The sequence below is a fragment of the Monodon monoceros genome, unplaced genomic scaffold (assembly GCF_005190385.1).
Source record: "Monodon monoceros isolate NGI ecotype Baffin Bay Population unplaced genomic scaffold, NGI_Narwhal_1 Super_Scaffold_15, whole genome shotgun sequence".
Lineage (NCBI taxonomy): Eukaryota > Metazoa > Chordata > Mammalia > Artiodactyla > Monodontidae > Monodon > Monodon monoceros.
Window position 1 is genome coordinate 53,054,567 of NW_021703771.1, and position 13,398 is coordinate 53,067,964.

At 43.4% G+C, this 13,398-nt stretch overlaps 1 protein-coding gene across 3 annotated transcripts in view; it reads left to right on the top strand.

Moving 5' to 3' along the window:
- NCOA7 (nuclear receptor coactivator 7) overlaps positions 1-13,398 on the top strand; it is a 144,166-nt gene that overhangs the window by 114,584 nt on the left and 16,184 nt on the right. For all 3 annotated transcript variants that reach the window (XM_029223478.1, XM_029223479.1, XM_029223480.1), the window contains one exon: positions 12,428-12,575. In XM_029223478.1, the coding sequence (XP_029079311.1) occupies positions 12,428-12,575 (148 nt within the window). The remainder of the gene's footprint in view (positions 1-12,427; positions 12,576-13,398) is intronic.

Genomic DNA, 13,398 nt, shown 5'->3' on the forward strand with positions numbered 1-13,398 from the left:
ATTATTGCAACCTAAATATTTGCAGGGGCCAGATGGAAGGATAGAGGGAGGGAAGCTCAGGGGCCAGTGTTAACTAACTGCTCTGGGAATCAGCTGCTCAGTAACTCGCGACCTCCAACCTAATGCTGTTATGTGGGAACGTGAGCCTGGTGTTGCTACATCTTCCCATCTTTTTCAAAAGAAATTGAATTGTGGATTATGTGTGTCAAATCTCCCCGATTTTACGGTGTTAGCCACTGTTTAATTTAAGAAAAAAAAAATGGTGAGCCGTCTAAAAAGCACCACAGGCTGCCAGCTGAAGGCCTCCAGCGTTGATATTAACATAAACTTTTGGGTTTTACTTATTTTTTTAAACATTTATTTATTTGGCTGCGCCGGGTCTTAGTTGCCACAGGCTGCCAGCTGAAGGCCTCCAGCATTGATATTAACATAAACTTTTGGGTTTAACTTATCTTAAACATTTATTTATTTGGCTGCGCCGGATCTAATTAGTTGCAGCACGCGGGATCTTTGTTGCTGCATGCAGGATCTTTAGTTGAGGCATGCGGGATCTAGTTCCCTGACCAGGGATCGAACCCAGGCCCTCTGCATTGAGAGTGCAGAGTCTTAACAACTGGGCCACCAGGGAAGTCCCAGTTTTTACTTATTTTTGAGTGATCCTTTTTTGTAACTATAACTTTTGATAGTGATTCTCAAAAGATTCCTATTATTTTTGGTGAACTAGAACAAAGCTTATTTAGTTGGTGATTTTTAAATAATGTTTTCTTTTCATAGACACACAAAGAACCTTTAAGAATGGGCATTACATCAGGGCATTACTAACCGTTGATTTCCTCTGGAGTTGTAGTATATTGGCTCCAGAAGGGGCCTTACAAGCAAGTAAAATAACCCCTTTCTTTTTTTTTTTTTGGACCACGCCACGTGGCATGCGGGATCTTAGTTCCCCAACCAGGGATCGAACATATGCCCGCTGCAGTGGAAGCACGGAGTCTTAACCACTGGACTGACAGGGAAGTCCCTAAAATGACCCCTTTCATATAAGGACCTTGGGTCAGGCCACTGAGGGTGGGTTGTTTTTTTTGTTTTTCTTGCGGCACGCGGGCCTCTCACTGCTGTGGCCTCTCCCGTTGCGGAGCACAGGCTCCTGACGCGCAGGCCCAGCGGCCATGGCTCACGGGCCCAGCCACTCCGCGGCATGTGGGACCCTCCCGGACCGGGTCACGAACCCGTGTCCCCTGCATCGGCAGGCGGACTCCCAACCACTGCGCCACCAGAGAAGCCCGAGGGTGGGTTTTAAAAGGCGATAGTTTTCTAGTAACGACCTCTGTGGTCAAGAGTGCTTTGCCTTATTGGGTTTCTCTGGCTGTATTCAGAATGGAGGAGCCTGGGAAGGTTTTAGGCCAAAGTGCATTGAAATATCTTTAATTTACAATCAATGCAAGTGAACGGTGGGACTGCATACGTATATAGTTCAGTACTCTCTAGGTCACATTTTCTCTCTTCTTCCCTTTCCTTATCTTATTTCCTATTCTCTGTGCCATAATGTACTCTGAAGTATATTTTTAATGAAATAGTTATTATTTATATAATTATATATATATAATTTAATTGTATATATTTATAATATATATATTATATAATATATATTATATTATATATAATTATATATATTATATAATATATATATTATATAATTATATATATATATAATACAATAATTTATATATTATAGTTATTTAGTGGTTCCTGCTTATAGTTTTGAAATCAAGTGAGTGATTTAGGGGTTACATCTTGCTGTGTATTGCCCCAATTTCTTTTCTTACCGATCAGGTGACCTTTGATAAGACAAGAGTGCCTAACTGCTTCTGGGTCATTTTGGTCAAGTTTGTTGGTTTATGTGGTAGCAGGATTTTAGAGAATCACACGGAAGGGACTTTCTGAAAGATCTGTTCGAAAGTAGAATGAACTTATACATTTAATGCTCCAGATACCTATATGAGGAGCTAGGTTTTCTTATCTTCATTTTAGAAGCTCAGGGAGATTAAGGACCTTTCTCTAAGCTTCCAGCTGATAACAAGTGGCACCAACTTGGGAGGTCAGGTCTTTAACTTAGAAATGTGTGCTTTTTGTACTTTACGTCACAATTATGTTAAAAAAAAAAAAGGGAAAAAAGCAACAGTAAATAAAATCCCACCATAACTAGTAGTCTTGTTTGATAGCATAGATTATAATCATACCTAAAACCCATACACCTGATCTATGAAGAGTTAGAATAATGTTTTGTTCCAAGCATCAACTCAGATTTGTCATCAGTTTTTATATCCCTCAGCCCTACAGCTTTGTCAGTGATGGGCTTTTATGAAATAGTAAAACCAGGACAGAGGGCCTGACCATAAAGGAAATGGTGAAGCATGTTTGTTGGGACCACGAACTGACCTGAGGTTAATACCAGGTCCACCTCTAACATACTGTGTGGCCTTGGGCAAGTTAGTTAATCTGTGTAAGCATCTGTTTCTTCCACCTTTAAATAGGACCGATAATTACGGCGGCTACCTCCTGAGGTTATCGTGAGAAACAGATGAGCTTGTCCATGCACTAAATGAAAGTTAGTTGTTACTGCTGCTGTTGCTTCCTTTCTTATAATTGGCAGTGCTTTGTTACCTCTAAGGTAAGCCTGCTGCCTTCTGAGGACCTTTCACTTACCTTCAAAGAATTCCTTCTTCAGAGATGACAACTTTATCTGCTAGATGGGGATTTGTAGCTTGAATATTGTGTCTCCTTTGGGGTGAATCTCTAAAGGAGCCTTGAGGCTTATGAAGAAATCTGATTAAGTCCACATTTGTAGTTAGACAGAAAACCTGAACAAAGCTTGAGTGCTGGGTTTCGGTATTACCAGTTGCTGGATGGGTGGGGATTATTTTTGTGCCTGGAGGAGTGTGGATGGCAGCCTTCTCCCCATCTCCACTGCCTCGCCTGGGCTCTGGCCTTGATCATCTTATGGCTGGATCACCGTTGTCGCCTTCTCCACAGAGCCTTTGTTTCTAGTCGGTCCTATCTCTTCCTGACCTTCCCTCCTTGGCTCCACAGCAATCTCTCTAAACTAAAGACCTGGCCAGGCTTCTTCCCTGCTGGAGCCCTGGGTGTTGTCTAGTGGTGCTTCTCAAGCTTTGGTCATTCACTTCCTTTCCAAATGTCCCCATATCTGCAAACCATCTGTACTAATGTTTACTTAATAGCCGTCTTCAAAGGATTTAGGTCAAATCTTTTTTTTTTTTACTTAGGCTTTTCCTGAGCAGTAATATCTGTGAAATCTGAAGTATATAATATGCTAGTTGCATTTCCTCCTAATACTCTTTAAATAAATACCTAACTATGAAAATGGGTTCCTCTGTGTATCCTCTGAAGTCAGTGGAGCTGCCCCTGCTACACTTTGGTAAACAGTGGCCTCAGGATAAGGTCAAAGCATTTTATCTCATGCCCAGGACTTTCTGTGATCCAGTGACCTGGCCCCTCTGGCTTTTTTTTTTTTCTTCCTTTCCTGCCATTCCATTAGCAAAGAGTAAAACTTGCTCTTTCATTCTACCTGTCAGGAATTCTTCCCCCTCCTGATGAGTTTCTGTTCAACATGGACATCCCAGCTCAGATGCCCACTGGCTGTGTTGTTGGAACTGTGTTAGGAATTTTTGTTTATTTCTCTCAACCTGCTCGCTCTAGGGCAGGGCCTGGATCACTCTGGGCAGGCACTGCATCTCAGCAGCTTTTCCCTATCACAGAATCCTCTGTCAGAAGCCACCAGTGACATGATTGTATTGCCCCTCTTTCCCTCTGCCATGTCCAGTTTGACCTCCTTCCAGCATCACCCTGCCCTTAAGACGCCAGGTCTTTTTGCACATATCCCCTCCAGTAGAATGCCACTTCTCTTCCTCCTGTAACTGGCTCTTTCTCCTCCTTCAAAACTCAGCTTGGGGGCTTCCCTGGTGGTGCAGTGGTTAAGAATCTGCCTGCTAATGCAGGGGACACGGGTTCGATCCTTGGGCCAGGAAGATCCCACATGCCGCAGAGCAACTAACCCCATGCGCCACAACTACTGAGCCTGTGCTCTAGAGCCCAAGAGCCACAACTACTGAAGCCCACGTGCCTAGAGCCCACACACCGCAACACCTTAACAAAGAGTAGCCCCCACTCAACGCAACTAGAGAAATCCCCCACGCAGCAACAAAGACCCAACGCAGCCAAAAGAAACCCAAAAAACAAAACTCAGCTTGCCCTTGGCCCCTGGGAAGCTGTCCCTGACCCCAGTGTGAAATGATTCTCCACTGGGCTTACCTTTGTCATCACTCTTCTTAAAATAATAATAATAATAAAAAAATAAATAATAAGATTATCAAGCATTATAATCTTTTAAATAAGATTTAAAAACCCTGCCTCCTTCCAGACAGTGTCTGAGGCAGGTTTAAGAAAGGGCGTATACTAAAAGGTTAATAAAATCAGGAATGAAAAGGAGTTGGAAAAAAATGCATAACCCAGATGTTAACAGTACAATCTGAAGGGAAGATGAGGTGTAGGAAGGAGGTTTTAGGGAGAAACAAAATCTTGAGGCTTATTTTTTAAGGAAGTGCAAGTAAGTTTGTGGATTAAGATGAAGGAGATAAAGGGATGAAGAAGTGGGGTGGGAATAATGGAGGGAATCCATTAAGGAGCGGGACTGTTCAAAGTTCAGAGAGGAGGGTTAAAACGGGAGAGTAGTTCCTTCTTCTGAAGAGAAAGGTCATTAAGAGGGGAGTGCATTACTAGAATGGAACAACGGAGAGTCCTCTGTTTAGGCAGGGTGGGTGGGTAGGAGAGTGGGGGTGAGAGCTTGAGAAAGTAGAGGTCTGGAATAGCTGCTGTGCAAAGCAGTGAAGGAAGAGAGCTAGAGGGGAGTAGAGAATCCCACGAGGGAGGGTTTCTCCTGGCCAGTGTTAGGTGCCCTTGACTTGTAGTGGATCCATTAAGCGCCAACAAGCAAACTCAGCAACGTGCATCACCCCAAGAGAGCAGTTAGAAAAATGATGTTTGTTTCTGTGGGCAGGCGTTTGGAAGGGCAAGTGCAATAGAAGGATCAAAGCTGTGTGCCTCTAGGGGGCGGCGGTGCAGGTAAGGTGGAAAGTCTGGCCTGGGGGTGTGTGAATCCAGGAGGGGGCTAATGCTGGGGAAAGAGGAGGGCTGAGGGTCAAGGTGAGAGTGGAACTGGTATAGTCAGGAGGAAGGAGTGGGCGAGGTGAACCCAGAGGCACTAGGAGGGGAATTTTCAGAACTTTAGGCCTGTTTCCAGAGGGCAGTGTTCAGTTCTGGGAACTAACCACCAGGAAAATCCAGTTAAGTTAGCCAAAAAGAGCCATTCCAAGAATTAGGTTAGATAAACTTAAACTTAGTGCCACTCTAATCTAGAAGGAGAAAAGATGAAGTCACATCCTCTTCTCTTTGGTCTCCAGGGACCTAAGAATTAAGCAATAAGATTGGCTCCAAGTGAACTTTAATTTTCTCTTGTGGAACAGGCCATTTTAATTGTTCCGCCTGCTTTTCCCTCAGAGGCATCGCGTGAGGGCCCTCTCTACATGAGAGAAGGAGGAGATTTTATGCAGGAGGCTGTAGTTGAGGGAAACTGGGGTGTGCCAGTGCCCTGGATGTCTGAGAGAAGAGACACGAGCACTTCCCATCAGGTTGCCCCATAGCAGAACATACTTTGGAGGTTTGCCATCTCACCTGAGGCTTCTCGAGGCTGGGGCAACCTCGTTGGCTGCAGAGATAAAGCCCACCACCTGAGAGAGGTGGGAGGTTGTCCAGGGCTGCTGCCCTGCCTGTTGCAGCCAGTGGAGAACCATTCCCAGGAGTGTGGCTGAGGTGAGGTGGCCACCCCGCGATGTTCCCCGAGCATGGAGCACAGTGCTGGCAGCGATGTGCGCCTGTGCGTGCAAGGTGGGGGAGTGGGAATGGGGAGTGGGCCGCATGTGACCTAAGGGCCACTCAGGGCATCTCACACTTACTTAAGCTTCGTTAATAAAACCCAAAGCCAAGGGCTTCCCTGGTGGCGCAGTGGTTGAGAGTCCGCCTGCCGATGCAGGGGACACGGGTTCGTGCCCCGGTCCGGGAAGATCCCACATGCCGCGGAGCGGCTGGGCCCGTGAGCCATGGCCGCTGAGCCTGCGCGTCCGGAGCCTGTGCTCCGCAACGGGAGAGGCCAACAGTGAGAGGCCCGCGTACCGCAAAAAAAAACAACAACCCAAAGCCAAGGAAGTAGTTGACCTACAGTATGAGACCTCTGTCTGTGGACAGGTACAAAAATGTACCATCCCCCTTAGGGTTCAGCATTCACAAAAGAAGAGGCAGTCAGCTTAGACTAGCTGGAACATTTCCAGAGATGGGGTGTTTGGGCACACTGAGCCTCAGTTTCCTTATCTTTAAACTGGGCATAGTAACACTTGCCTCTTAGAGTTGTTGTGCAGTGTGCGGTCCTCAAGGCAGGGAATCACGTCTTTTCTTTTCAGGTAGCTGACATATTTCATCAGCATTGCTTAAAACAGAAGGTTGCTTCTCTGTTTAACATTAAAATTGTTATGACTTTTACCCTCTTTTCTGTGGTATTTTGAGAATGCCTTTTTCCTCCTTTCTAGATATTTCCTTTTGTGGTAAGTTCAACAAGCCCAGTGCTGGCCCTGGCTGCTCTTGACCTTGCTGCAAAATAGGCCACTCACTCTGGCAACAGACGATCCCAGAGGCTTGATTCACCACTCACTGGAAATCCAGCAGTCCCAAGAGAAGAGATTTGGAATAAACCTCTTTTACTTGGTCATCCCAGATTCTTGCCCCGGGTTGACATATTTCTTCTAGAGAGAAAGGCACAGGGCAGGCAAGAATACTTTGTGCCAAAACTCACCTTCCCCCAGCCCCTCACTTGTTATAACTCCTGGGAACTCACACATATGTGTATGACATATGTAGCCACCTCCTTCCATAGTATGCCCACTGTTTTCCCAGCAGCACACCATGCCCACATTCACCCACTCCTAAGATAACCGTGGCATCATGTGGATCCCAGGTCATGAGTCTAGACCAGGCCATTCCCCCCACCCCCTTGAATAGTTTCTCATCAAGAAGGATGGGGTGGAAGAAGGGGTATTATCCTTTCCTAAGGTCTTACCTCTATTAGGACCACCTTAATTCATCAGAGATGCTCTGATAATCTTGAACTTTGAAAGAGAGGTATTAGGCACACAATTCCTCCTTCTTAGGAAATCCTCCTTCTTATACAGATTTCCCCTCTCACCCACCTTCCATCCCATCCACCTGCCCAGTGGGTTGGAGGAAAGAGTTGTCTTCCTCATGCAGGGAATGTTCAACTATAACTTCCTCCAGAATAATAAGTCCTACTCACCTTGCATCTACACAATAAAAAGGATTGCTCAAATGGTTTCCCCAAGCAACTCAACGTCTTGGTCACCAAAAAGGGAAGTGACTGGCAATTGCTAAGATTGGATCTCACCTTAAAATCTTTATTGACCTGCAGTTTTCACAATTTATATTTTCTTATAATATCTAAGAAGAAATGAAATCTTAACTTCAAATCTGTGCCTCATCCCTCATTCCCTTGCAGTCTTACGCAGGGGTATATGTCAGCATGAGCTTTCAGCATTTCTTGGGATGCTTTTTCAGTGTTTATGCTTGTACAATGACTTCTCCTTTGAGACTAAAATGTTAGAGGATAAATGAGCAGTGCTTCATGGAAAGTAGGTTCAGAAAGTGATAAAAATGTGTCTTGTGTCATAACCAGGAAGTTAAGTGGGAAACAATTCAGAAATCGATGTGGGATAAGGGGAGGACTTTGTAGTGTGGTTCAAAGAACACTGATTGCCACCTCAGGAGATCTAGTCCTGGCTGTGATGCTGGTAGTAGACATCAGAGCCCCCATTCTCTTACATCTAAGGAGAGTTAGTTGGATTAAATGATATCCTATATCTCCACCAACCCTAATGTTCCAGAAGGTAGTTCCTCAAGGTCAGGGTCACTGGCACATAGTGGGTACACAGGGAGTATTATTGAAGGAAGCGATGCGCTGCAGCCAGGGACAACCAGGAACACACCTGAAATTGAATGTGTTGGGTTGACTTGTTGCAACGAGGGAGAATGCACTGCATGGGACCTAGGGCCATCTCAGTAAAAGGGTGCTTGAAAGGGGTCGTAGGATGTAGGTTTACGTTAGGTGATTCGAGGGATAACTTCAAGTGGGACTTTGCTCTAGATTGGAAGCTGTCAGGAAGCAAAGGTCATTCTGTGATTGAGTATATTATAAATCCTATGTAGAAGGAGGAAGAACTAGAGAGGCCAGTGCCGTAATTGGTAAAGAAGCACAGTCATTTATATTAGCCAGATTAGAGAGATGTTTGGTCATTTTTGTGGTTGGACAGTGTTTGTGTTTAGATGTCAGACCTCAGTGGTCTCATTTCTGTCTTGATTCATCATGGTGATAGAGTGGCTTTGCCGGATATTGATGTTTTGGGAAGTTGTTAATGTTCAACGGGAGAATACCAGGGCCTAGCTGTGAGTGCCAGGCCAGTTTCTCCCAACACTGGGGCCTGACCGATGGGAGCAGGCTAGCTCCCACGTATCAGGAACTGCTTTCCTCTTTCTCACAAATAAGCTAGCCAACAAATATTTGGAAGCCATTTTATTTGATGTGGATAAGCATGTAATAAATGTGTCCTTTTCCAAAAGTTAGAGTGAAGCATATTTGGTTCTCAACTTTTTTCTAAAATACAGTTAAGATGGACTAAATTTTAGGTGTTAGCAAACTAAAAGAGTTAGAATTATATATATATATATATATATATTTTAATGTATTTATTTTTGGCTGTGTTGGGTCTTTGTTGCTGCACATGGGCTTTCTCTAGTTGTGGCGAGCGGGGGCTACTGTTCGTTGAGGTGTGTGTGCTTCTCATTGCAGTGGCTTCTCTTGTTGCAGAGTGTGGGCTCTAGGCGCACGGGCTTCAGTAGTTGGGGTGTGCGGGCTTAGTTGCTTCGCAGCATGTGGGATCTTCCCGGACCAGGGCTCAAACCTGTGTCCCCTGCATCGGCAGGCGGATTCTTAACCACTGCGCCACCAGGGAAGCACTAGAATTATATATTTTTCAAACCTTTCTGGAGTCATGATTTTTTCTAAGTTAACTTTTAATAGGAAATGTCATACTACATGTTAATAATAGTTCAGAGATTCAAAAGAGTATACATATTGCTGGTAGGAGGGCAAAAAATGATTCCATCCCTAAAAAGGGCAACATGGTATTATATATAAAAAGCATAAGTGAATTGCTCCTGTGATAACACAGTCCCACTTCTGGGAATATGTCCTACAACTCTACCTGTACACGTGCAAAAATGACATACCAAGTTACTCATCATAGCATTGTTTATAAAAGCACAGTCTTGGAAACAACCCAAGTGTCCAGCTGGAGAGGATGGTTACATAAACTATGATAAATCCACACAGTAAAGTACTGTGTAGCTATAAAAGAAAGAATGAGGAAGCCATCTCTATACTGTTGTGGAAGGATATCCAGGCTATATTGTTTAGTGAAAAAAGCTAGATAGAGGATAGTACTATCTTTTGTAGAAATGAAAGACAAAGAGAATCTATATTCATATTTATTTCTATCTACAAAAATAACACTACAAGAACACACAAGGAAATAATAAAGTGGTCAACTATAGCGGAAAAAGGTGGACCCAGAATGTGATGGACAGGGATATGAGTGAGATGGAAACTTCTCATTATTTGCCTTTTGAAATATAATTTTAATTCTCAACTTATAAAATGTACTACCTAGTCCAAAAATTTAAATAATTTATGGAAAGATATATATATATATATATATGTATATAAATGCAATATGTCTTCTACCTCATTCCATTCCCCAGAGATAACCATTTTGATCAGTTTCTTATATAGCTTTTCAGAGTAGTCCATTGTATTAGTCAAGGATCTCAAGAGAAACGGAACTGAGAGGATGTGTGTGTGTATAAAATATATGAAAACTGGTAATTCTATATTATGGAAGAAAAGGCATAATTAATATAAAAAGGAAAAAACAGCTTAGAAGTACATTTGATAGTGGTTAATGTTACATTATATAAAGGCTCCCACATATTGAAAAGAAAAACATTGACTCCACAATCACAAGGAGCCAATTCATGAAAGCAGCCGGGGAGAAAACATTTTAAAAATGTTCAACCCACTACCACTCAAAGAAATGCAAAGTGAGTTGGGTAAAACTTAAAATATATATTAAATTCATTTAGAAATAGAAGGATAAGCAGGATTGTTTTGAGACTTAGATGCAAACTGCAATGCTCGTGTCACAGTAAACTAGTCAGCCTTTCAAGAGCAGTTTGGCAGGATGAATCACAAGCTATAAAATCATGCCCTTTGGCCTAGTAATCCCTTTTCTGGGAACTAATCTTGAGGAAATAATTCAAAAGGTGGCAAAAGGCATAGATCATGAGGATGTTCATCGTAACGTTGTTTGTATAATCAAAGAAATGGAAAAAACCTAAATATCCCAAAGGCATGGGAATTTGGGTAATTATGGTTTATTACTTTCATGAAATGTAGGCATTAAAAGTCAGTACAAGGGGCTTCCCTGGTGGCGCAGTGGTTAAGAATCCGCCTGCCAATGCAGGGGACACGGGTTTGAACCCTGGTCTGGGAAGATCCCCCATGCCGTGGAGCAACTAAGCTTGTGCGCCACAACTACTGAGCCTGCACTCTAGAGCCCGTGAGCCACAACTACTGAGCCTGCGTGCCACAACTACTGAAGCCCATACTGCTGGAGCCCATGCTCTGCAACAAAGAGAGTGAGATGCCCGCGCACCGCAACGAAGAGTACCCCATGCTGGGCGCAACTAGAGAAAGCCTGCGTGCAGCAACAAGGACACAACTCAGCCATAAATAAATAAATAAATAAAATTTTTTAAAAGTCAGTACAAGGACTAGCAACATGGCAAATATGCATTATTTTATGTTACATATAACAATTATGTCTTAGCCCTGATAACAATGGAAAGAAAACTGTGTACATGTGCTCAAGAACAGATAGGACTATAGAAGCCTAAAGACAGTGTGACCGATGGGAATATTAGAATTATAGTGACATTTCTTTTTTGTTTTAATTAATATTTGTCTTAGTTTGTTCAGGTTGCTATAACAGAATACCATAGACTGGGTGGCTCATAAAGAAGAGGTTTATTCTTGACAGTTCTAGAGGCTGGGAAGTCCAGGATCAAGGTGCTGGCAGATTCAGTGTCTTGTGAGGGCTCACTGGTTCATAGACGGCTGTCTTTTCACTGTGCTCTCACATGGCACAGGGGGCTAGCCAGCTCGGTGGGGTCCCTTTTAATCCCAATCATGCCTCATAACCTAAGCACCTCTGAAAGGTCCTACATCCAAATACCATCACACTGGGGATTAGATTTCAACATGCAAATTTTAGGGGCACACAAACATTCAATCTATAGCAATTGTGTTGTAATATTTTTACAATTATAACTTTTAAAAACTTAGCAATAAGTTAGCATTGTCCCAAACAGTAGCCTCAAATTGAAATTACCAGTTTGTAATTAGAAAAGACTCTAAGAATCATTTGATCCTATCTATCTTCCACTCCCCCACTGTGACGGTTGCAGGTGTAGAATCTAAGGTCAGAGGGCTTTTGACTGTTCTACATGGTCGGGGGGTGGGGGGATATTGTAGGTGCTGGGACCAAAAGCCCCACCCTCTGCTCAGGAACTAGCCACCTCTCTATTGATTAAGTCTGGAGAGATGCTTCAGATGTTAAATATGTATAAGAGAACAGAGATATTGGAAGCAAACTGCATTCCGATATCAATAAAATTGTTTCTTTCTAATGTTAAAATAACAGCTAATACTATCCCTGATATTTTCTAGTTATTAAAGATATTTTATAAAATTATGATATAATAATGCTTCAATCTACATAAGACCCATTGGAATATTGCTTATCTTTGTTCCCATCTAAAGCTTCAGATTAATCTTTTTCCCATGAATACAGGTGTCCAATAAACGAAGACCCAATGAGGAAAAAACATTTGGTGTAAATATTTCATTGTGTTTTTTACGTTTATGTCCCATTTCTTGATCTTTGCCTCAGATTGAAAGACATTTTTTCAGTGTCTGTGGACTTTAGCTTCCATTTATTGACTTATTCTCGAAGTTTGGAATGCATTAGCAGAGATTATCTTCAACATGGGAGATTTCCCAATTAGCAAAATGGATTTGCCAAGCAGGAAAAAGATAGCTGTACATGCCCAAGTTCCTGGTCGTGCCTGCCAGGAAAGTAGATTTGGTGTTAACCCCTGTGATGAACATGTTTTTCAGGGTGGATCACTTGTACACGTTCTTTGTTCAGTGGTCTCCTGATGTCTATGGGAAAGATGCCAAAGAGCAAGGCTTTGTGGTGGTGGAAAAAGAAGAACTGAATATGATTGACAACTTCTTCAGTGAGCCGACCACCAAGAGCTGGGAGGTGAGACTCAAGAGAGGGCTAGACTGTCCCTTAAAGTCCAGTCCACAGGGCTTCCCTGGTGGCGCAGTGGTTGAGAGTCCGCCTGCCGATGCAGGGGACACGGGTTCGTGCCCCGGTCTGGGAAGATCCCACATGCCGCGGAGCGGCTGGGCCCGTGAGCCATGGCCGCTGAGCCTGCGCATCCGGAGCCTGTGCTCCGCAACGGGAGAGGCCACAACAGTGAGAGGCCCGCGTACCGCAAAAAAAAAAAAAGAAAAAAAAAAAATTCCAGTCCACAAACAAAATGTTCTTGTGTCAAAATTCCAGTAACCTCTTGGCTGGCAAGAAGTCAGATTTCCTGTGCCTCTTTGAAATCACATGGGGAAAAAACCTTATTCATCTGTGTTGAAGCTAGTTATGTGTGTCAGAAAGACCTCATCTCCACCCCTACAACCCAGTAATTTCACTTCTCTTTTTTGAAACTGCTGCAGGGTCCCCATTACGTACAGGATGAAAGTCAAGCTTCTTCATTTGACCTAAAAAACTGTTCATAATTTTTTTGAGCACTTACCACACCCTTCTCATGTTAGGGGCACGGTGGATGAGATCAAGGAGGATAGATAAATCATTACAATATAGTGAGATAATTACCATTGTAGGTGAAATGCCACGTGCTATGGGAGCATGTACCCAGGCACCTGAATGGAGCTAGGGAATCAGGGAATGCGACCCTGAGCTGAGATCTGAGCTGAGATCAGAAGTGGGAGGACAGGCAGTTGGGGTGAAAGTGGGACATGGAACACGGAACATGTTCTGGCCAGAGAGAAAAGTCTATGTAGAGGAA